This window comes from Argiope bruennichi, chromosome 6 (assembly GCF_947563725.1).
Source record: "Argiope bruennichi chromosome 6, qqArgBrue1.1, whole genome shotgun sequence".
Classification (NCBI taxonomy): domain Eukaryota; kingdom Metazoa; phylum Arthropoda; class Arachnida; order Araneae; family Araneidae; genus Argiope; species Argiope bruennichi.
Window position 1 is genome coordinate 85,047,984 of NC_079156.1, and position 23,095 is coordinate 85,071,078.

A 23,095-nucleotide genomic window follows, 5' to 3' on the forward strand; every position below is an offset into this window, starting at 1 on the left:
ACCTATTAGCTTTTATTAACTATAGAATAAAAGAAAAGAGTATCTTTGACTGTACAAAATTAATTAAAAATATCCCACAACAATCTACTAATTTCTATAATATTGCGCAATATTATATAATATTCACAATATAATACTTTCTGAATCAAAATACATAAGTACTAAAGTTTTTATAGCTTTTAAAATAGCTTTGCGTTAGACTTATTAATATTTTCACACATATGCCTCTCAATTGTTTTTACATAATTATACTGATATAAGAAATCAATATATTAATGACAATATAATCATTTATAAATTATATATTTTGAAAATTAAAACATTTATTTCTAAAATATAACAGAAAATCAAAATGCCATTATAAAAAGACAAGAGTTTAAGTTAAAGAATTCCATTAACAGCATCTAAAATTGAAAGCTTTTATGCATATTTTGGTAAAACTATCGATTGTTTATTGTAAAGGGCTTACATCTCCACTAAATTTTGTTACTTGAAATTTTTTTCCAATCATTTGTGGAAATATTACTTTTTTTTCTAGACCCAAAGCACTTCGTTTTAACTAATCGCCAAAGATTGTTTCACTGAAGTAAACGAATATTTCTTAGAAAACGAAAGTATTTTCAGATGGGATTTCAAGAAAATCTTTGATACAATTTGCATACGAAATCTACGATTCTTTTCTTTTCCTGGAACTTCATTTTTGGGGGCATTTTTTTGAAGTGGATAAACATTTTAAACTATGAATATATTGTTTTTGTTTTACCTACAATTTTTCAAAAGCTATAAATATGGCTTGAAAACGGCAGCTGCCATCTGTCTTTCTCAAAATATTATATCTTTGCACAGAGCATTTTTTGAATACATAATTCCATATTTGTTTATTAACATTTAAATTTCTTTCAGTTCCAGCACTCAAGTTTGAATAATTTTAAACCTAAATCCAGCACATTTGTTTAAATTTACATTTCCAAAATAGAAGAACTTTAAAAAGTAAAAAAGAGTGTTTTTATGTGCATTTTCTTCTGACATTTAAATATTTTTAAAGTGCCGTATGGTGTTGGATGAAAGGAAAAAAAAAAAACCTCCAGCAAGTTGGAAAATGATCCTGTTTTTATCGAAAAAAATGTTCAAACCTGAAAAAAAAAAAGTGTCGGACTTGATGATCGCTTCTACATTTTTAATCCTCAGACAAGTTAGATAAAATCTCACACTTTTCAAATAAGAATTTGAAACAAAAAACGGAACAAGTTGAACAAGAAACGGGAAATTTATTTATTTTCTCATACTTTTCAATAAATTATAAAATAAGATTCACGATCTGTTGATGGCGTTCAGTTTGTATTTATGAATGGCGAGTTCCAGAACTAATTCCAAAGAAAATTTGTCATTTATAAGGGATTACTTTACTTAAAATCTGCTTTGAAAGTCTGATGGCAATTTAAAAAATGGTTTCCACATTTTTGTGTCCAGGGTGTTTATTTTTTTTAATTGTTGTTGACTCAAAATATTCAGTTTCACATTTTTAAAAAAACATTTATATTAACAATTCACATACCAATCTTTTTTAATTAAAATTCACTTACAAAAAATATCAATTGAGCAATTACAAGTTCAAATATATAAAAAAGGAAATTAATTTATAAAAATTTTATTTTTATATTTTCTACAAAAAGTAATTTGTGTTCTAAAATCTTGGAACTGGTTCGCTATCTCTTAACCTCCAACAGTTCTTTGCCATAAAATATATGCTTCATTATTCTTGATATCGTTTTCCCATTCATTTTATATTTTGGTAAGATGTCTTACCTGTTCTTCATATAATGTATAAATTTTTGGTAAATACTAAACATAAGTATATTTATAAACTCACGTTAAAACTCAAATATTTTTTAAAGTTTTGTAGCCCCGATTCGTGTGTGTGTGTGTGTGTGTGTGTGTGTGTGTGTGTGTGTGTGTGTGTGTGTGTGTGTGTGTGTGTGTGTGTGTGTGTGCGTGTGTTGTAATAGTTTAAACTTTTCTTCGTGATATCTTTGAAGATAAACTAAACATTTTCTGTGAACTATTTAATTTATTTTACACAATTTTTTTTTATTCTTCATTAGCCATTTCATATTTGAAATAACAAACATACCTTCTTTGATTTTAGCATCCAATAAATGTGGAAAAACAAAATTAAATAGCGAAACTCATTTTTATTTAAACCTTTACTATTTTTTTATGGGTAGAAGCGTAGTCAGAGGACTTGGCTTTGGAATCACGAAATTCTACAGATTCAAATTCTTTGATATTCAAATTAATTTTCTTTTTAGAAATTCTTTCTACTCAATATTAGGAATTTAAATCTATTTTCCCATTTACGCCAGGCAAGACATTTTTCTACAACCATCTAACATCATGGTAAAAATTTTAAAATCGCCAAATATGCCCTTATACATTCTTGGAATTTTTTTTGAATGCAGGAAAAATAAATCAAGCTCTTTTTAATATTTCTTTTAAAACTACTGAATGAGTTACAGGAACTGAAGTAAAATCGTTCGCATTATAAAGAAAACATTTTTTAAAATTTCTCTTATTAGAATTCATTAAAAGTTTCCGCTTAACTGAATAATGATTAGTAGTGGAAGATTAAAGAACTACAAGTTTAACTTATTTACTGTAAGAATATACCTATTCTACTTGAGAAAAATACCTTAAAAATCTTTTTCTAGATTTCTGTTCCAAGTCAATATTGTTCTTATATCACACATTTTTATTTTCAAATCACGATTCTAAAATATGAATATTTTCTTTTGTAAGATAAATTATTGGAGAAATTATTTAATTACTTACTTCATAATTATACTTCTTTTAGTATAATATTGCATATTTAATTTATTAATACAATTTTACTACATAATTAATTTTAAAACTTAATATAACATTATATTTGGAAATATTTCCTAGTAATATTATTTAAAAGTTCGCTTCCTATTCTTGCTATATATGATGGAAAACCCTATCTATACTATATGATGGAATCGGAATATTGTTTCTTGTGATCTGATTTACTAAATAACATCTAAACGCACATTTCAAATTCGTGTTTTGTGACCCATGTGTAAAATATAACAGGGTGTTATCTAACTAAACTGAAATATCGCTGCCACCCGCTTTTATTTCAAATCATTTTTAAAAAATGATTACGAAGTAATCATACATTTACTTTTATTCTTCAGGTTACGGTTAAACAAAATTTTCAGAAATACTTTTAAAACGGGAAATTGATTGTGATGCAACAGAGCTAAGGACTAAATTTATCAACAGATTGATTAGAAATCTTCATTGTACCAAGTCGTACAAAAATATTGTAATAACGTTTAAGAAAAAAGATTTATACAGATTTTAAATATTAAAAAAAATAATTTTAAACATATTTCATACATGGTGAAAACAGAGATTGAAAAGAAGAATGAAGTTCGCTTGTAATTCGTTGCCAAACATTTTTTGAGATCCCATCGAAAAATTTTTCTCGTACAAGAAAATGTCACATTTAAATATTTCTACAATCCAATAAAGAAAAATGTTAATATTAAATATATTTTTAATTGTAGATTTAAAAGATAAAAAATATGTGATATGCTTATTCTTTGTTTTCTCCATAGATTCAAGAAAACAAAATCGTAGATTTCGTATGAAAGCTATAAAAACATTTTCGAGAAATCGCATCGAAATTAGTTTCATTCATAAGAACTGTTAAAAACAATGTTTAATTTTTCTGTAATACTTATATTTAAATAAAAAAATTTAGAGAAATATTAGAAAAAAATTGATATGAAAAGTTAAAATGCAGATTGAAAATATAGTTAATACTGAAATATATAGTTAATACTGAAATATATAGTTAATACTGAATGTGATTTGACTTATTGACTGACTTGTACCAGAATCACTACAAGACAAATTTTCATGCTTCATGAAATATTTTTTCCTCTTTTTGCATTTAAACATACTATTTACAGACATATTTCAGAATATTTTTTGAATTCTTTGGCTTCAATCCATCCGTATATGCATGAGTTTTCCGAATTAAACATTGAATATATTACAAAATTTTCATCTCTTATAATTTTCAGTATAGTGAGTTACTAAAATCAAAGTACTTCACGCTGACATTTGAGAAAACACAGAAGTTCCTAAACCTTTTTTTATGTTTAGTATTCAAAATTTATGTTTATATAGAAAATAGGAAATTGAGACATCTTATTAACAGAAAAATATTTGTTGAGCTAATTCTATGAATCATATGAAACTATTTAATTCTGTTTAAATTCTCTATTATATAGCAGACATAATTTTTAGTATTTATTGATTCATATAAATAAAATTCCCTTAATTACGTTGAATATATTTAAATAAAAAAAATTTAAGTATAATAATCAATATAACTTCTGTTATTCTATAGTTTTTACCTATACCTCAATCATCAGTAAAAATACATATTTTAATCAGAAATAATCAAATTAGAGAAAAATTTTGCTTATTCTAAAAGATTTTTGTATGGGCAATTGGAATGCCTTTTAGCTTTCATTTTCTTTTTTTCACAAAGAATATTGCCCGTTTCAGGCGATTTATAAAATTAAAAAAGTTGTTCTAGAAATGTAAAATTACGGAAGTAGTATTTTCAAATACAATTGGGTCATAAAATTCATAGCAGTTTATTTCTAAGAATGCAAGATTTGAATCCTCAAATTCCGAATATACGAAAAATATCTACATTTTTTTTATATCAATAATTTACTTTGTTATTGTTTCACTTTATTTCACACTAGCTTTCCTAGTAAAGTTTCTTATCAAAACATTTTCGCTTTGGGAGGCGGGAATTGTTGAAGTTCGAATAAATTTTAAGTCCAATTGTCAGTAATTAGTAAATATTTGAAATACCTTACATTTTTTTTCCACAAACATAGCGTGTAAATATCCTAATTACCCCATTTTGGTCAGGACAATAAAAATTATAATCAATTTGCTTAATGCTTTTACTTATTGACTAATAAATCGGTAATTCCAATAATAAACGGCAGGCTGTTTTTTAACTTAAACCAAATTTCACAATATAGTCTTGCTAGAAGATCGTTTGCGCTTTCAAACATCATAAATATTTAAAAATAGCAAACGGTTGCTAAGCAATATCTTTCGGAATTTCTTTATTTTTAATTCCATATAAAACATTTGGATATTTGTGATAATTAGTAAAATATGTTGAAGGCACAAAAAAATTTTGTGCTGTTATTTATTTCACACAAAGTAAATATGTCATTTAATAAAATGTATCAGTTGCATCTTTAAATGAAAAAAATATCATCGATATCTACATTTTTTTAAAATAAGCCATCCTTTAAACAAAGTTTTTTTTATGAAATCGATAGTTTTTTCTAATGAAGAATTAAACTTTGCATTTTTAAGTGCAGGTAATTATAGTTCATATTTTGACTATATTTTTTGAAAGGTATGCTTTAGATCATTTTTTCACATTTAAAATAATGAACTAAATTGCATTTTGTTTGATAGTGAAATATCCAAATTTCTAACATTCCGAGTGGAATTTCAATGAGATCATTTATCTCAAAATGCGCGGGATTTGAAATTCATTGAAATTATTATCACCATTTTGAAAAAGTCTTTCAAGAGATGAATACGTATAAACCTTACATTTAAAAAGTTTCATGTTATAAATTGTTTATTAAGAGAAAAATAAAGCATATTCTACATATTATTTTTTATTGTTGAATTTCATCAATAGCCATCTTGTTAAAAAGTCAAATGACATTTGTGTACCTTGCATGTCTATAGTTGCGTCAATTTTTATTTAATAAAAATTTATCTTAAAGAATACAAGATGTAATAGTTATTTTATAACTTCTAATTTTTATTTCTTCAGTTACAATAAATTTTTTTACAGAAAATCTAACCAAAACTTAATATTAAAGAATCAGCTTGTTGGAAACGAGATTACATATAATATTTTAGTTGCCCGGTTGGCAACACCTATTTAAAATTAGTTTTGTATTTTGAGAAAATAAAGTTTTTGATACATTTCTGACTAATTTAATGCTTAGAAATTGACATAACCCAAAAATAAAATGGGTAATAAATATAACATACAAATTTTGTGTAGAGCTTTGTCTATATAAATTATGTATGTAGTTGTATCCAAAAAAATCTTTTTTTTTCCATGCAAGGTTTCTAATGCAAAAAGTATCTGCAAATAAAGAAATTATTTCTTATGTTATCAATTAAACGGAAAAGGTAAATTCTACACACTCAGCATAGCTAGGATTCCTTTCCCAGTGAATGAATACTTTTCAAATAACTTATTGCATATGAAACATACATTACTAACAATATCGGTAATATGCTTCAACAAAATGCAACTTCGCTATGATATAATCAAAATTATACCTGACTGCCGAGCAGAAGGCTGGAGTGTTTCTTGTTTGCTTGTTGAATGGCTGTAATACTAATTTTCTGGGCGCATCCTGGTTTATGTCTCGTAAAGTAGATTGCTTTTTCCGGTCTTAATCAGCAGCAAATCCATAAAAAGGTGAATATATAAATATTTTATGATTTCTCAGGAAAGAAAATTACGTATTTCAGAAACAAGATCCCACACAAGTGGAACATAAGAAAAAAGTATCGGAAACGGCAAAATCCCATCGAATGAAGTTTAGAAAAAGCAATCAAAACCGCACCCACCTATCGAGGCTTTTACTCCAGATTTTAGCCCACACTAAGCCCCCCCCCCAAAATGACATGGTTGAATGGTTATTCAGAAATGCCGTGCATATTGCAATCGTATATTTGAATCCCCATTTAATTGCGAAAAACAGTGGTAATAAATAAATAAAAAAAACTCCTTATGATTTTCTATACTGAATATATATAGAATACATTTTTTAGCAAATATTAATTTTTTCAAATAAGACAAACCCCCGGGGGCCACCCCGAAATGAGGATGAGATGCTTTCGCTATGGTGGTTGAATCTCGCCACCCTAGAGGGTACACAAAAAGATGGGGGATCTGTCTCCTCCCATCGATGAGGAGGCATACTTCCTTCGGGAAAGGTTGTACCGTGTCAGGTGATGGCCCTTAAACACTCAACCACAGTTCCGGCCAGTGTTGCTGCTGCGGCGGTCAGGTCATTCAGTTTTCTTTATCCGTATGCTTTCGGGCGGGTCGGAGAATCAGTGATATGACTTATTCAAATAAGACTATTCTGAGATATATATCGTGTGACTCTGATGAGTTGGAGGCTTACCTTTATTTCTAAGAAACTAAGAAATGTGAATTGGGTAACGAAAGAATAATAGCTTTCATCTTGAGGCATTTTCCCTACATCTCATTACTGATATATCTTCAATCGAGTATAATAAAAGATAGAAACGCAACCAGAACTGTCAGACTGGTTCACATCCGCAATTTAAGTTATTAACCCTTAAATGTATATTGTTGATAATTGTCTTCATCCAGTTCCACTTAATTTTATTCAAAAATTCGTTGATAACCATTGACAAATCATGTACGAGAGAAAAAAATTGACATTACTTTTGGCAGGTAAGATTACATCGTTTTTTTAACATTTGAATGAAGTGGGGGATGAAGTTCAGTATGCTACTTGAAGAGGGTTATTTCTATTGTCGAGTTCCCTATAGATGAGCGATTTATGTAATCTAATTGTTAAAAAATTACTTCTCATTTGTTGTCAGGTAAGTTATCAATGTTTTATGTTGCATTTTTAAATTATATTAGAAACAAGTAGGATTTTTGGGAAATACTGTATGTTGCCAAATGTATACATACAACTTTTTTCAAAATAAATATACAATATTATTACCTGGATTTGTTTTATTTTTTACGTAACCTATGACTATTTTCCTATAATAAACGATTTTTTAAAATTCAAAACAAATAATCATGCATTTAAGGGTTAATATAAACTTATCTGATATAACTCAATTCAAACCTCATACTCGTCAACGCTAGACTCTTACTAGTACACACACAATTTCTTTTTTATTGAGAGTTCCCATTGTTAAAGAATAGCATAATTGTCAACTCCCCCCCCTTCACTTGATATATCTTCATATCTACTATTGCAAATAATTTTTGTGAACTTGCAGATATCAATGTCTTTGTTTTCAGAAGTTAGGCAAGCTATATTAAACTATATAAAATATAACTCATAAATATAATTAGCTCATATATAAATTATAACTTATAATAATTAAAATATAATTAGATTTGCAAGACTTCTGATTTGTTTTCAAACTAAAAGAAAGCCAGTTTAGGAAGAAACTTGTCATTTTTAGATACTCTCAATTAGTAAGTGATATAAAAGGCAGCATTCCCTTCCCTTAACTTCCACGCCATACTGACATTTTGCCACATTTATTTCATGGTAATAAATTTGATATGCAACAAACTGTCATGATCCAGTTAATAAGATATAGACGCTTATAATTATCAAACATAGACTTGTCTCATGCTAGAGTGAACCAACTGTTTCAGCGAAATTAATGATCAAAAAAGTGATAGATGAACTAAAATTGCTCAAGAATTTGGCCCAATTTCTCTCAAAAATGCGAATTTTACATATCTTTGTGACATTTAAGAAATTTATATTAAACATTTTGGGAGCTTTGAATGGTGCAATATCATTTATTTATTACTATTATATAAAATAATGCTAAGTAGTTGATGAAATGTTAATTTCAAATAACATACAAATAGCAGATAATCTTCTCGCATATTTAAATTTTAAATAAAAGCTGCTATAAATTTAATTGGTGTAAAAAACTTATTTGTTTTGAAAATAAGATTGAATTTATAAAGTAAAATTAATTTTAAATCTTAGATATATAATTTTTAATAACATTACAATTACTTTAAAATTTCTTTCTTCAAGCATTTCAGGGATGTACACTTTATAAATAAAATATATCCTAAATTATATTTGAAGAAATTTTTTTATATTTTTAAGAAATGAAAGAACATATCACGTTCCCTAATGTTTCCCCAAATAATATTAATCAAAAATAAAAAGTAAACATCGTAAATCATTTTTTATCAAACTGCGTAAGTTATAATAATAAATATAAAAAAAAAACTTTCTGTATTTGAATGCGCATTCAAAAGTTTTCACATTTATTTTCAAATGATACAATCATTTTTTTACTTTTATTTATTTTTTAAAGTAATAGTTTTTCATCAAAAAACACTTAACATTATAAATTATATTTATGTTTTGTTTTCCATAGAAATGTATTAATTTTTTTATCCGGAAAGTTTATGAAAATACAATTAATAATGTACTATTTTATTTACAGCAATTCTAGCTAACTATTTAAAACTGCGCGCAAGCCCAATCATCCTTAAGTGTGTATATCATTATGCTAATGTTTTTTTTTTCTAATAATGCAGATATACAATTTTAGATTATTTTATTTTTAGATATCCAACTCCTAATTCAAGGAAATTCAGCAAAAAATTATTTGTTCATATTCAGAATATAGTTTCTGAAAATTCACAAAAGACATTCCTTATCAAACTAATAAAATAAAGAATATACCAAAATAGAAAAGAATTGACACTTTTATAATATAGTAGCAAAAATATTGACGCATTGAATATTTGATATAATTAATGCAACAGGACATGGTGGTGATGACTATTATACTTAATATATTATACGAGTTCTCAAAGTCCTTCTCGAGGTTAATACTAGTTAAGAATAGTGTCCAATAATAGTGATAGTTTCGTTTCATTAATAGATACATGTTTTAAACTATCTCCAAATATTATACATTAGATATTTGGGGGATTTTAAAAAGAAATAAATATCGTTCTTTATCCAATTATGAACTACATAGGATGAAATCTAACTTTTTAAAAGATATTAATGTCAAATTGGAAAAGTTTTGAAGTTGGTACACTTACGTTACTCGTAAGATTTCAAGCAATATTTCAAGCTTTCTTTTTCAATATTATTATACATATGTAAAACATATTCTAATTTTACAGTTTTAAGTTTAGTACTTTAGTAAATATCAATAACTAAAAGATTTATTAATCTTTTGACAATACGTTTATTTGAAACGACTTTCGTATTTGTATCGCATTTAATTTTTTGAACATGTGAAGGCAGTAGCTTTTACGTAAAAATTCCTTTATTTCTTAATATTTAAACTATATACTGTTGCATGATATTGAAATGGCTTAATATCATTCGAGTTACAAAAAAATGGAAACAATTTCAACAAGTACAAAATGATATTCTGATACGTCAAATGTACGCAAAGGTTTAAGAACCATTTTTATGCCAATTATCATCAACTCATTTATGGCCAATTTTAATGATACTTTTCAAAAAAATCATTAACACTTTTTTGGATAAGCACTTAAATACGTTTTCTTATAGATGTAGCAAATGAATAAGTGATTATCTAATAAGTTTTGGCATTAAATGACCGAATATCGACTTTCTGTCCTAATTAATATAAGTTAAGACACTTACAAACAATACAACACACAAGATATCAGAGAACATAGAAAGGTCAAATTCATAGCTGGGGGTAAAATCTGATTTGTAACTGTTAATCAGAAATTTAAATCTGTAGAAGCAAAAATCATGCTATGCAACATTAAGGGGACAGTGGACTTTGAAATAAGTAAAAAAGGACAGAAACATGAAATTTTATTTTTAGTTTCCTCACCAAAATGTAAGTTTATATTAAACTGAAACAATAATTTAAGATATATTGTTCAATAAAATGAATATTTCAAAGGCCCAGAGAAAAAAAAACACATCTTAATGACTTTCCTCAAAATGATATTGTAATTAGATTTAAATATCTTTAAAATGTTCCAGGTGTCTTAATTTTTGAAGAAACTAAATCGAATTGTTAATAAAGATTTCGGCTAAACATTAAATGAAAATAAGGTATGCATTTTATATTTCGCGTTTTTTTTAGATGGTTAAAAGTCAATTTTATTTGCAAAAAGAACAAAAAAATTCATATGAAAATTCAGTAAGTGTGGATTAAAATATTTCCAAAAAATTAGCATTTTGTTGGAATTATAAAATTATACTTTTATTCCAAATAAATTCAGATTGGGTAGTAAGAAAAATATAGAAAAATTAAAAATTGAGTCACTTGAAATATTTTGAAATTTTAAAAAATGTATACTTTTTTTAGTTTTTAAAAAATAATACAGTTTGTTTTAAAGAGTGTTTGAAAGATATCTGACGTATTTATATTTTAATACATATACATAAAAATTTCATAACTGAGTAATTCTCAAAAATTCCAAATGCCCCCCCCCCATCCCCTTAATCTAAAATTTGATATTCAAAAGATTTTGAATATTCTTTCAAATCTACTTACTTGGCTGACAGTGTAGCTGGTCTTTCCGGAGAAGGTTGATTATTTGATGCGTGTCCATTCTGCCTCATATTAGGCACCAACGAGTTAGGAGACGATTTTTCATTGTAATTCTTTTGGCCAGCATTTTGCGATGTGCAGATAATATCATTTTGGACCAAACTGGTCTTCAAGCGGCGTATTTTTTCTTCAGAAATCGATTCCCTCCTCCTCTGTGGGGATGGCGATTGAGAATTTGACACCATGGTGGTGATTCTCGAAGTGTGAGACGTGCCCTCTTCGTTGAAGGTCGTCACCAGTCTGGTTGTGTACCCGTCAGGCACTCGAACCAATATTTCGGCCTCTTGGTCAACTGGTAAGTCTTGCAGAATCTGTAAGCATTGCTCGTAAGGCAGCTGTGACAAATCTTTGTTGTTGACCTTGAGAATCACATCACCTGGTCTGAATAATCCACTCTTGGCAGCTTCACTGCCTTTGGTCAGTTCTGCGATTAACAGCCCTCGGTTCTGGGGTCTAGGAGTGACCACAATACCCAACCCCATCTGGCTGTGTTTCTTTAAGTGAACTAAAATAGTTGTTGGCCAACTTTTGGTTGAGTTTTCCATTCTGGTGATATTATTACTAAATATCTTGGGGAAAATATACACTTATGCTATAGGTCTATATTTCTTTTTTAAATCAGTTCCTTATCACCATATTTGCTATGGTTTTGATATCTTTCTAGTTTACCATTGTTTTTCAAGATTCTTCAATTTTGCAAGAGTAGTCGATTACAGGTATGAATAAAGTATGATCTAAAGCAGCTCTTTGGATAACAGTGTTCCAAAATGACAAAGCAGGTGAAGGCTTCAGAAATTTTGTTCGTTTAAATGCAGTATAAGTAAATAAAAATGTAAGAGCCAATTCCAATTCTGCTTCCAAACAGTATTATTGTATGGGTTTTCATTTATAAGAGCTATCATATTTTACACTTCAGTTTTTTAAACAAAAAACGAGAAAGTACTAAACTATTGCAAAATTTCTTCCGACTGTAATATGCTTTTGGCTATCAAATCATGTTCTTACAATTTATATCATTTTCATCCAATATAAAATGACGGCATATATATATTACTTTTTTTCTCAAACGTTGATGCAAAAAATATTTTTCGTAACAGTTTCTTTACGATAGGTAAAAGTTTTATTTAACTTAATTAACTTCACAGCACTGTGTACTTTGGTAAAATATGTTATATTTCAGCTTTATCTTAAAATAATTTTGAAACTTTTATATTATTGTTCGTCCATTCACACAAAAAATAATATTTAGGAAAAAAAAATGTCAAATCTTACTTCCACAAATTTTTGACAAATCTGATCAAAAATGACCAGTCTTATAGAAGTTGCTCATTTCGCGCTGTAACTTTATCCCACCTGTTGCCTGCACTGACGAGCCAAGAGAGTTCGGTGAGGGTGCCTCGCGAGAAATGTTGTGCGAAAAGGTTCGCGCGTGCTGCGCTTTTTGGTCGCACGCGTTTCTCGGCAGGCGCACCAATCCGGTGAGGACTGTACCGTTGACATCAAACTCGAGGGGAGGGGTCTGGCAAATGCGCGCAACTGCTCCCCGCAAAACAATGAAAGCAAAAGTGCTGCATTTTTCTTCATGTGGGTTGTGATGAAATCACGCGATTCTGACAACTTCGCATTTGTCTTCATTCTTTTTTCTAAAAGCGAGCTTCGATCATTTTTGTTACGAAAGGTCAATTAACGGTTGTCATTTTTTTCTAAATATTATTTTCCATGAATGGACAAAAATTAAAAGCTTTATAATTATTTTTAGGAAACTTTAAAATATAGACCTTACCTAAGTCCATTGTATTTTAAGTTAATTCGTTAATAGGCCTAAACTAATCTCTCGTGTAAAGTTATTAAAAAATTTCATACATTTTGCTTTTATTAAGAAAATATTTAACTAAAGTTCATCATATGTTCCTATTAACACCAATATATAATAGATATGTTATCTCGTAATAATAATTCTATATTTCGTTTCAATTTTTTGAAAATATGTTGGGATGTTATTTTAAACAAATACTGACCTTTCACGTAAGGCTTTCTGAATTCGTAAAAAGGAAACGTTTATTTTCACGATTCAGAAGAACAGTTATGTTCTTAACAGAACAATTATATTCTGTTATTCCTTCTACGAATAATTATATTCTAACAGAACAATTATATTCTGTTATTCCTTCTACGAATAATTATATTCTAACAGAACAATTATATTCTGTTATTCCTTCTACAAATAATTATATTCTAACAGAACAATTATATTCTGTTATTCCTTCTACAAATAATTATATTCTAACAGAACAATTATATTCTGTTATTCCTTCTACGAATAATTATATTCTAACAGAACAATTATATTCTGTTATTCCTTCTACGAATAATTATATTCTAACAGAACAATTATATTCTGTTATTCCTTCTACGAATAATTATATTCTAACAGAACAATTATATTCTGTTATTCCTTCTACGAATAATTATATTCTAACAGAACAATTATATTCTGTTATTCCTTCTACGAAAAACCATTCCATTTATTAATCATTTATATATTTCAGAACACGATCTTTAAATATACGGAAATTCATGAAAATAGATTTTTAACACCCATATAGATTTAAATTTTAACATTCACATTCTTAATTTAATTCTTAAAAACGTGATAAGTGAAATTTATGATTATTCAGTTCTGCCATTTTAAATTTTCAGATTTTAATAATACACGCTAATTATTTCTATGTTTACATGATAATGAACCTAATAAAATAATTGTTTTAGCTTTACATTAAATAAAAAATGAAGAGTAAATTTTTAAAGTAATTTTTCTGCAAATGTTTCAGTTTTGACAGATAAAAGATAATTACTACAAAAATAGGATTGCATAAAGGAATTTTCTTGGTAAAGGATATATTTTAAAATTAAAAGTATACATTAAAATTATAATAAGCATTTGACGAATAACGATATAAATTTTCTATTAGCAGTAGCAACTTTAAATAAATTGTTTAAAATTATATATTATAAAAATGTTCTGAATTCTTTTGAAAATAAGTTTATTGTTGATAATAAAGGTTCCATAACAATTAAGATTTATCAACAAATTTAACAATTTCCGACTTATGAAAGCTTAAAATTCATTAAAATAAATTCAGAGAAATCTAGAAAGTTAAATGAAATTATTTTTTGTGTAATATATAGGTAAAAAAAAGAATAGAGATAATCCATAGAATCGGCAAGTACTCATTTGTCGTAAAGTTTGCTTTCTATAATTCTAGTAAAAATCAACAAAAACATTGATTTAAAATTTAAGCAGAACAACTGAAATTTAAAAAAAAATCATTTTGTATGATTTTATTTTTTTTAATTCCAGTGCAAGATATCTTTTAGAATATATATTTTTTTACATTTCTCTAGTCATAATCTCTATTTACTTTTATTTGTTGTGCACTTTTGAAAATTCCTTGCTTAATTTTTGTTTAAATTGACTGAAGGCTTACACAAAATATATTCTGAAGGATTTGAATCATGATCATGTACAGATTGAAGCACTTTATGTTAGAGCCGCAACTTTATTATTCACAGCTTACGCACATTCTGTTGAAAGATTCAAGATGTTTCTAACAAAAATCCACTTATGTTCTCATGAATATTTTGTTTTAGAAAGGCAAGGTGTGTTGTTTTTTTTCAATTATTTTAAGTGAATCCGAGTTTTATATTCATCTTATCATCGTTTATAAGTTTTATAAATATATATATTTATGCTGAAACCTATTTCTAAATAGTTTTTTTTATACTATCCCTAAAATACAGCATAAAAAATAACTTTTTAAATATGTATCGATAAATATATAACTGCTGAATAACGAAGTTTCGGAATACATTTTTTCATGAGATACTGTCCTCAACACAAAAATAATGTTCGAATGTATTTTCATTTCGTAAAAGAATTTTATTTTATTTTATTAACATTTTTAAATTCATATTATATTTACAGAAACGTATAAATTTATTGATTCAAATTGATTTATTTCCATGATTTTCTATTTTTTAAATTGCCGTTTCTACTTTTTTTATATACTAAGTGTATAAAGTATTGCAACCTTGAATAATTCAACCACAAGAGTTTGATGAATCTTTTCATCTTAGGCTTTTTGTTGTTCAAAGAAAAACCTTTTTTAAATTATGCCCGTCGGTCGTTTTGTAAACACGATAATTCAAAAAAATAATAAATCAGAGTTTAGTTAACCCTTTAAAAGGCCATTTTTTTTTTCTAGTCATGGTATAATAAAATATCTTTAGGATTGAGATTGACTTAAGAAGAGTGATTCGTTTAGCTTATTGGATAGATTTAATTTGATTAATTAATTTGGTTAATTAATAAGTAATTAACAAATCAAGAGATCATTTTGCGTGAGATAAGAAACTGAAGCATCTAGGACTTTGTCTTTTTGAAAAAAATTGTGATAACTTATGCCAACCTACATAACTTTATCCAAAGGTTGATGAATTTGGTTGGAAGCATACTTTCCATGGCTTAAAAAGGGTTGTTCTATTAACGTCCCGTTTTAAAACTACACTAGGCCTATTTTGGAACGGACCTCATAATTTTAAACAGCGGTCAGATGGCGAGGACGACACCTGAGCTGGCACCCCCTCCCTCCACACCACACCACACCACACCAGCCCGGATGGATTTAACGTGCACCAGACCCGCTTACACGAAGGTTCTTCGGTGGAATCGGGTTACGAACCCGAAACCCTCTTGTTCCAAAGCCGGGACCTTACCACTAGGCCACCGCGGACCAATAAATCAGAGAAATTAAATTATGCATGTCATCTCTTAACCAAAACTATTAATCTGCCTTTATTAATCTGCCCTTATTAAGTGCCTTTATGGCCAGAATTGTAGATTTGTTTCATATACTTTGGATAATTTTAGTCAACGGGCGGAGTGTTAGTCGGTCATCTGTCCGTTATTGTGTGGACACATTAACTAAAGAATTCAACAAATTTCGAAAAAATGAGGTTTGGTATGCGATCTTGATAATAAAATAGTAAATGTGGATCAGATTTTAGATACAGAAAGTCTTCTTTACTAAACAACTACAATAAACACAAAGGTATAATATTAAAGAAGTATTTAAGAATGTTAAGGTTTTAAAACTTCCTTATGCTTATATCTTTGAAAAATCATGTTTCCTCTTCACAACACAACACTGACAATATCTTTTCCTGTACTTTTGAGGATTTAATTTTCATTTGAAATTTAAGAATTATATGTTCGGGGGTTTTATTGAAATTTTTTATGCATTAATGATAGTTCAGCTCATTATATTTATAAATAGTCGCCTTTGGTCATCAACTGTTTCACCGAAGTTATTGATTATATTTAATTTCGGATCAATCATTTAGATATAATTTCTTGCCCATGATTCCATGACTGTCAGACATTAAAACCACGTTATTTTAATTGTGTTATTTTGTTTTGCCCATTGTGTATACAAACTTTTCTAACAGAGACCGGCCCTGTTGCATGTTCTTTATTTAAAAAAAAAAAAAAAAAAAACTTTAAAGAGCGGTTCATTGGCTTTCTAAATTTCCGGTACTGCAACTTCACTTTTTTTCGCAATAAACTTCACAAATATTAAACAGAATCCTTGTTTTAACATTCAACAATGGAAGAACATTTAATCAAATATTTGCTGGAACAATGAAAACAGTTTTAATTTCAGGGGAATAACATAATTCATTGTTGAAGATTATGTAAAAAAAAATTTAATTGCCAAAATTCGGGAAAAATTTGCAAAACTATTAAAATATTTTTTTAAAAAAAATCAAAATTTAGGAACAACGTAAAATTCATATTTCTTCACTAATATTTTCAAAGTTAACGAAAAAATACAACAAATTGCAACTTAATTTTTAATTAATTAAAATTTTAAAAACATTCCTATATTGCGATTTTAATTCTCCAAGTTATATATGTGTTACATTGTTTAGTTTAAGTCAAACGGTCTGGCTTGTAGAACATCAATACACACACACTATTAAATTGGAAAACACAGGAGATGCAATGTACTAGTATAACCTTCTGATTCATGTTCTTTAGCCATGCTATACGTTTGGTTAGCCATGCTAGTAGTGCGGCATTGTAGTCGATATATAGGTTTAAAACGAACAACCAAGGTGCAGCTTATGAACATTATAGAAAATGGACTGAAAAAATATTTAAAATTGGACAATTCGGAAAAAGTCGACTTTTTATTCTAAAAAATTTTACCATTTAAAGCGATTTTATAATAATACTTATAGCAAATAAATTCAAACACTATTAGGTTCTTTTAGTTAAAAATTAATTCTTGGAAATAACGAATAGGTTGCAATTAACCCTGTACACTCGGAAAAGTAATCCGATGCATAATTATTCACCTAATACAAGGACTTATTTATTGTTCTGGAAAATAAATGTATATATATAATTGCTATAAGTTGAATTTCCCTGAAAATTTAATCTACATCTTTTTACCACCCTGTTGGTGTTTTTAACAATCAAAATTGGAAAATAAATAAAACGTTAAAATGATGCACCGTCTTGAATGGTGAATGAGAGGCAACATCTGAGTGCAAAAAGTTAATAAAACACTATAATTTTCTATGAATAGGTTACAATTACGAATACAATACATATTTTCTGAAATTTTTTTAAAAATTACCTTTAATTAAAATATAACAGCTAAGAATAAAGATATGAAAATTTTCTTTTTCTGTCACCAAAAAATGTACACTAAGTTGTTTAACTCAAATCTCAAGTGACCGCTACTTTTATTTCCTGCAAAAACGTTTTATTCTTTGAATGATTAATGCAACGCGCTGTTATTCATCGAAAAGTATACAATGTATTTCGTTTTTGAAATTCTAAGGCCATTTTCAAATTATTCTTTATGTATTAAATCATGCAGCCTAGAATTGTGAACACGACACTAAAAACCATCAAAACCGAAGAGAATAATAGGATTTACTTTTCTTTTCCTTCCTATTTTTTTAGATATCAATGATGTGAGATATGTCAACATGTCACAAGTTCTCTTCCCTTTCTTTCCATAACAAAAACAAATCCGGAGTGTTAAGCAAACGCCAGCACACCTTTGCAGATGCATTGTATTCACGGATTCGAATTAAATATAATCTTACTTTTATATCTCTATTAATACGAAATGATAAGGTTCGACTATTTACCTTTTGCTTGATAAACCGTTTGAATAAGAACAGTGAAATTTCTAGCAAAAAAAATGTGTACCTCGATAAAAATATTGAATTTTGATTAATAAAAATTTAGCGAGTTTTTCCGGATAACTATAAAATTTTATTACAAAATTATTTTTTTAAAAAAAAATGTCTATAATTAAATCTTGAAGGAAAAAAAATGTCTATAATTAAATCTTGAAGGAAAAAAAAATGTCTATAATTAAATCTTGAAGGGAAAAAAAAATGTCTATAATTAAATCTTGAAGGGAAAAAAAAATGTCTATAATTAAATCTTGAAGGGAAAAAAAAATGTCTATAATTAAATCTTGAAGGAAAAAAAAAATGTCTATAATTAAATCTTGAAGGAAAAAAAAAATGTCTATAATTAAATCTTGAAGGAAAAAAAAAATGTCTATAATTAAATCTTGAAGGAAAAAAAAAATGTCTATAATTAAATCTTGAAGGAAAAAAAAAATGTCTATAATTAAATCTTGAAGGAAAAAAAAAAATGTCTATAATTAAATCTTGAAGGGGAAAAAAATTCTATAATTAAATCTTGAAGGGAAAAAAAATGTCTAATTAAATCTTGAAGGGAAAAAAAAATTCTATAATTAAATCTTGAAGGGAAAAAAATTCTATAATTAAATCTTGAAGGGAAAAAAAATGTCTAATTAAATCTTGAAGGGAAAAAAATTCTATAATTAAATCTTGAAGGGAAAAAAAATGTCTAATTAAATCTTGAAGGGAAAAAAAATGTCTAATTAAATCTTGAAGGGAAAAAAAATGTCTATCATTAAATCTTGAAGGGAAAAAAAATGTCTAATTAAATCTTGAAGGGAAAAAAAATGTCTATAAATAAATCTTGAAGGGAGAAAAAATGTCTATAGTTAAATCAATCTTGAAGGGGGGGGGAAATGTCTATAGTTAAATTTTGAAAAAAAATGTATAAAAATGAAAAAAATGCCTTTAATTATATTAATTTATTTGCCACATAATTTCACCCTAAATTTTTTTTTGAAAAACTTTTTATAATCTTTACTAAGATATTTTATTGTTGCAAAGAAATTCTAATCATTTTCATTATTTCATAAAATAATTGATTTCTTTTAATTATTGAAAACTAGAGAAAAATTTCTATTTATTACCCAATCAGTTAACTTGACGAACAAGAAAATTATATAATAAAATATCACGAAACACGACGTCCGGCATACATTACCTGGATGATTGCTTTTTCAATGGCACTGCGATGTCATGAAGCTCATTTACATAATGAAAGTAAGATGTGTATATTTATTAAAATAGTATGGTTTTCATGTCAGTCATAATTTGATGTAAGTACTTCGTCGGAGGAAGGGAGAATCCTGAACATCAAGTAATGCATATGAGATTTTAAGGAAATTAAATAATCCAACATTCTCGGCGAACCAGCTGATCGTCGGCAAAGGCAGCTAGTTTTAAGTACTAGCAGCAATGCTTTCCTTCTATAATATTTTTATAGTATCATTAATGTTTTGAATTTAGCTTTATACGATAATGGGAAAAAAACGAGAATATATTTTGGGTACCTTCCAGAATATCAGCTGGGTCTACAATTTGAAATATATCTATAATTATGATATCAAAATCACAAATTTATCATGCCTACATTACTAGGCAGATTCCTATAAGAATACTGCCTATTTCAATGGTTCTCATGACAAGATTTCGCGGGGGGGGGGGATTTCAGTTCTCCGTCAATCATGGTCCCTCAACAAAAAACCATCCTTTGTCAAACGTTATATTATATATAAATGGGTATAGCGCTTTGCCCATGTTATCCTGCGAACAGGATAACTAGAGTAATTTTCTTTGGATTTTAACTCGCTTGGAATATATTATAAGAAATGCAAAAATCTCGGACGAGTTCGTAAGCGGCCCATCTAGCTCAAAGAGGGTGGGAATGATGGGGATGAAATTTTCCTTTCGCTGTAACTTTCTTAATACTGAAAATAGAAAATTAAATCCAATTAGCCAAATTATCACCTCATTAAAATAAACATCAGCAGTTAGTGTTGCCAGATAGTAACTCAGATGTAACGGAATCTACCTTTGCCTTCCAGCTTGCTGAGAGGAATTTTTTTGAGTTAATATGCTTGCTTCAGATTTGATTTGTTACCATGTAGTTTACATTAAAACAGACATAATATCACAAAATAATTTTGTTTTAATTCTGGGTGATATAAAATGTGGGAACTCAAAACATTGCTATAGAATTTCTAAGTGATTGCAATTTTCATACTTTATATACAAATAATTAAGAACGTTATTGTCTGGAGAAAACTGCATGAAAGAAATTACATAAAGGTAGCAAAAGTTGAAAAAGAAAAAGATAACGAACATTTTTGAATTCATATATAAAAAAATTAAGGTTACATACCACAGCTAAAAAGTTATCGAAGAGATTATTTTTAAGTAATGATAATAAAAAAGAACAATCTTTGGATTCTCGATAAAGAGCGAATGTTTAATTGTAAATTAACTTGTATTGTTGATCTTTATTTTAACTGTCAAATCTATGACTCTTTAGTTCATAAATAAATTTACACATTTAAAAAAGAAAATCGTTTTACTCAAACTGAATTCGAAATTTAAGCGTTTCTTCCACAGATAGTTACTAAGAATAAAAAACTATTTATTTCAGTAAGATTTGAGATGTTTAGATAACTTTAATTAGATGTTTTTTTAAAAAAAATTAAAATATTAATATTTCGAATTCTTATTTTTAAAAATTTTTTATTGCAATATTCTTTACAAATAAAATCAATTAAGATACTTTTAAATTTACATATAGAAAATATTGTAGATTTCATGAGCACTGTTCTTATGGAAAATGGCAGTTGCAGACCTAAGATTCAGTATTTTTTTATTTTTTGCATTTATTATGTGACGATGAAGATTGAATTTTAACATGATACTGTTTATAGGCTGGCATAATATTTGTAATCTCCACAAATGTCTCTACAAATAATTCTACAAGTCGGACTGTTTGACCCAGAATTAACAAGTTTTTCCTTTTTTGATTGGTAATTATGACGTTAAAAATTTTAATAATCATTTAAAATATCAGACAATAATTGAAGAAAACAATAAATTTTAAATCTAATCGATAAAGCAATAGTTATCCAAAAGTATTATTAACAAGTCGCCTTTGGCTGATATTGGTTATATTTAACTTCAATTACATTGTTTAGATATATTTACATGTTTATTATTCGCCTAGTTTCCAGACATTAAAGCAGTGTTATTTATTTTACATATGCTCAATTTAATGTGTAAGTGAAATTTTCTAATGGAGACGGCATTTTGATATCATAGCATATTACAAATACAAATTTACGGTACATCTACGGTTGTAACTTCATTTTTTTTTTATTTGTCTTGTAAAATTGTACGGATATTAAACAAAATTCTTCTTTAACTTTCAATATAAGAAAATCACATAAAATATTTGATGAAACAACGAAAACGGTTTGAATTTCAGGACAATAATGCAATCAATTTTAAGAAATTAGACAAAAAATAAATCTTTAAAAAATTGCCAAAATTCAGCAAAAATTCGATATCATTAAAAAGTCTTTCTTAAGTCTTGAAATATACAAAATTCCTTTTTTTGTAACAACATTTTCGGAATTTATCGTCGTAGAAAGCCAAAATTCAGCTTAATTTTTAATTCTTAAAATTCTAATTAAAATTACAAAAAAATGTTCCGATGTGCACATTTCCGGGGGGGGGGGGTCCGGATCAGTGTCGTCCTACTCATCTGGCCTCAGTTCAAAATTACGAGGCCCGTCCCTTAGTGTTACTTTGAAAACGGGATGTTAATATAGCTAAATTAAATCCAAATTTAGTGAAATAATATGGCGCGTTTTGTGCTTCGTAATGTAATGAAGAAAGTTGACTATGCTTTTTGGATGCTTTTCTTTCTGCCGACTATAACCAAAATTTGATGCAGATCTTCAATTTTGTTCACAAGTCCCCATATCAATTATAGACATCTCAATCATTATATTTGCATGATTCCTTCTATCCTTTGAATGATTTAATTCATAATTTAATACATATCTAAAATTCTGAAAAAAATCTGAATACCTATTTTCATCATTCATATTTTCCGCTTCAATTAGCATGCAGAGAAACTTCCTTCGACGAATGAGTCCAAATTTTATAGAAATCTACAAATTGCCTTTTAGGTCATATTCACACATAGGCATAGTCCCAAAAATGTGTTTCTTGGACTCAAGGATATCTGCAGTATAGAGATGCGTCAAAATCCCGAGGTCATATTTCATTCACTACTAGCCGCCTTTGGCGAACAGCTGGTTTGCCAACCTTAATGTTC

The 23,095-nt window shown here is 27.6% G+C and overlaps 1 protein-coding gene across 1 annotated transcript in view; it reads right to left on the reverse strand.

Moving 5' to 3' along the window:
• LOC129971381 (nitric oxide synthase, salivary gland-like) overlaps positions 1-12,860 on the reverse strand; it is a 204,653-nt gene extending 191,793 nt beyond the window's left edge. Inside the window, exon 1 of the mRNA XM_056085095.1 lies at positions 11,422-12,860. Coding sequence (XP_055941070.1) covers positions 11,422-12,023 — 602 coding nt within the window. The 5' untranslated portion in view covers positions 12,024-12,860. The remainder of the gene's footprint in view (positions 1-11,421) is intronic.
• Between the last annotated feature and the right edge of the window lie 10,235 nt (positions 12,861-23,095).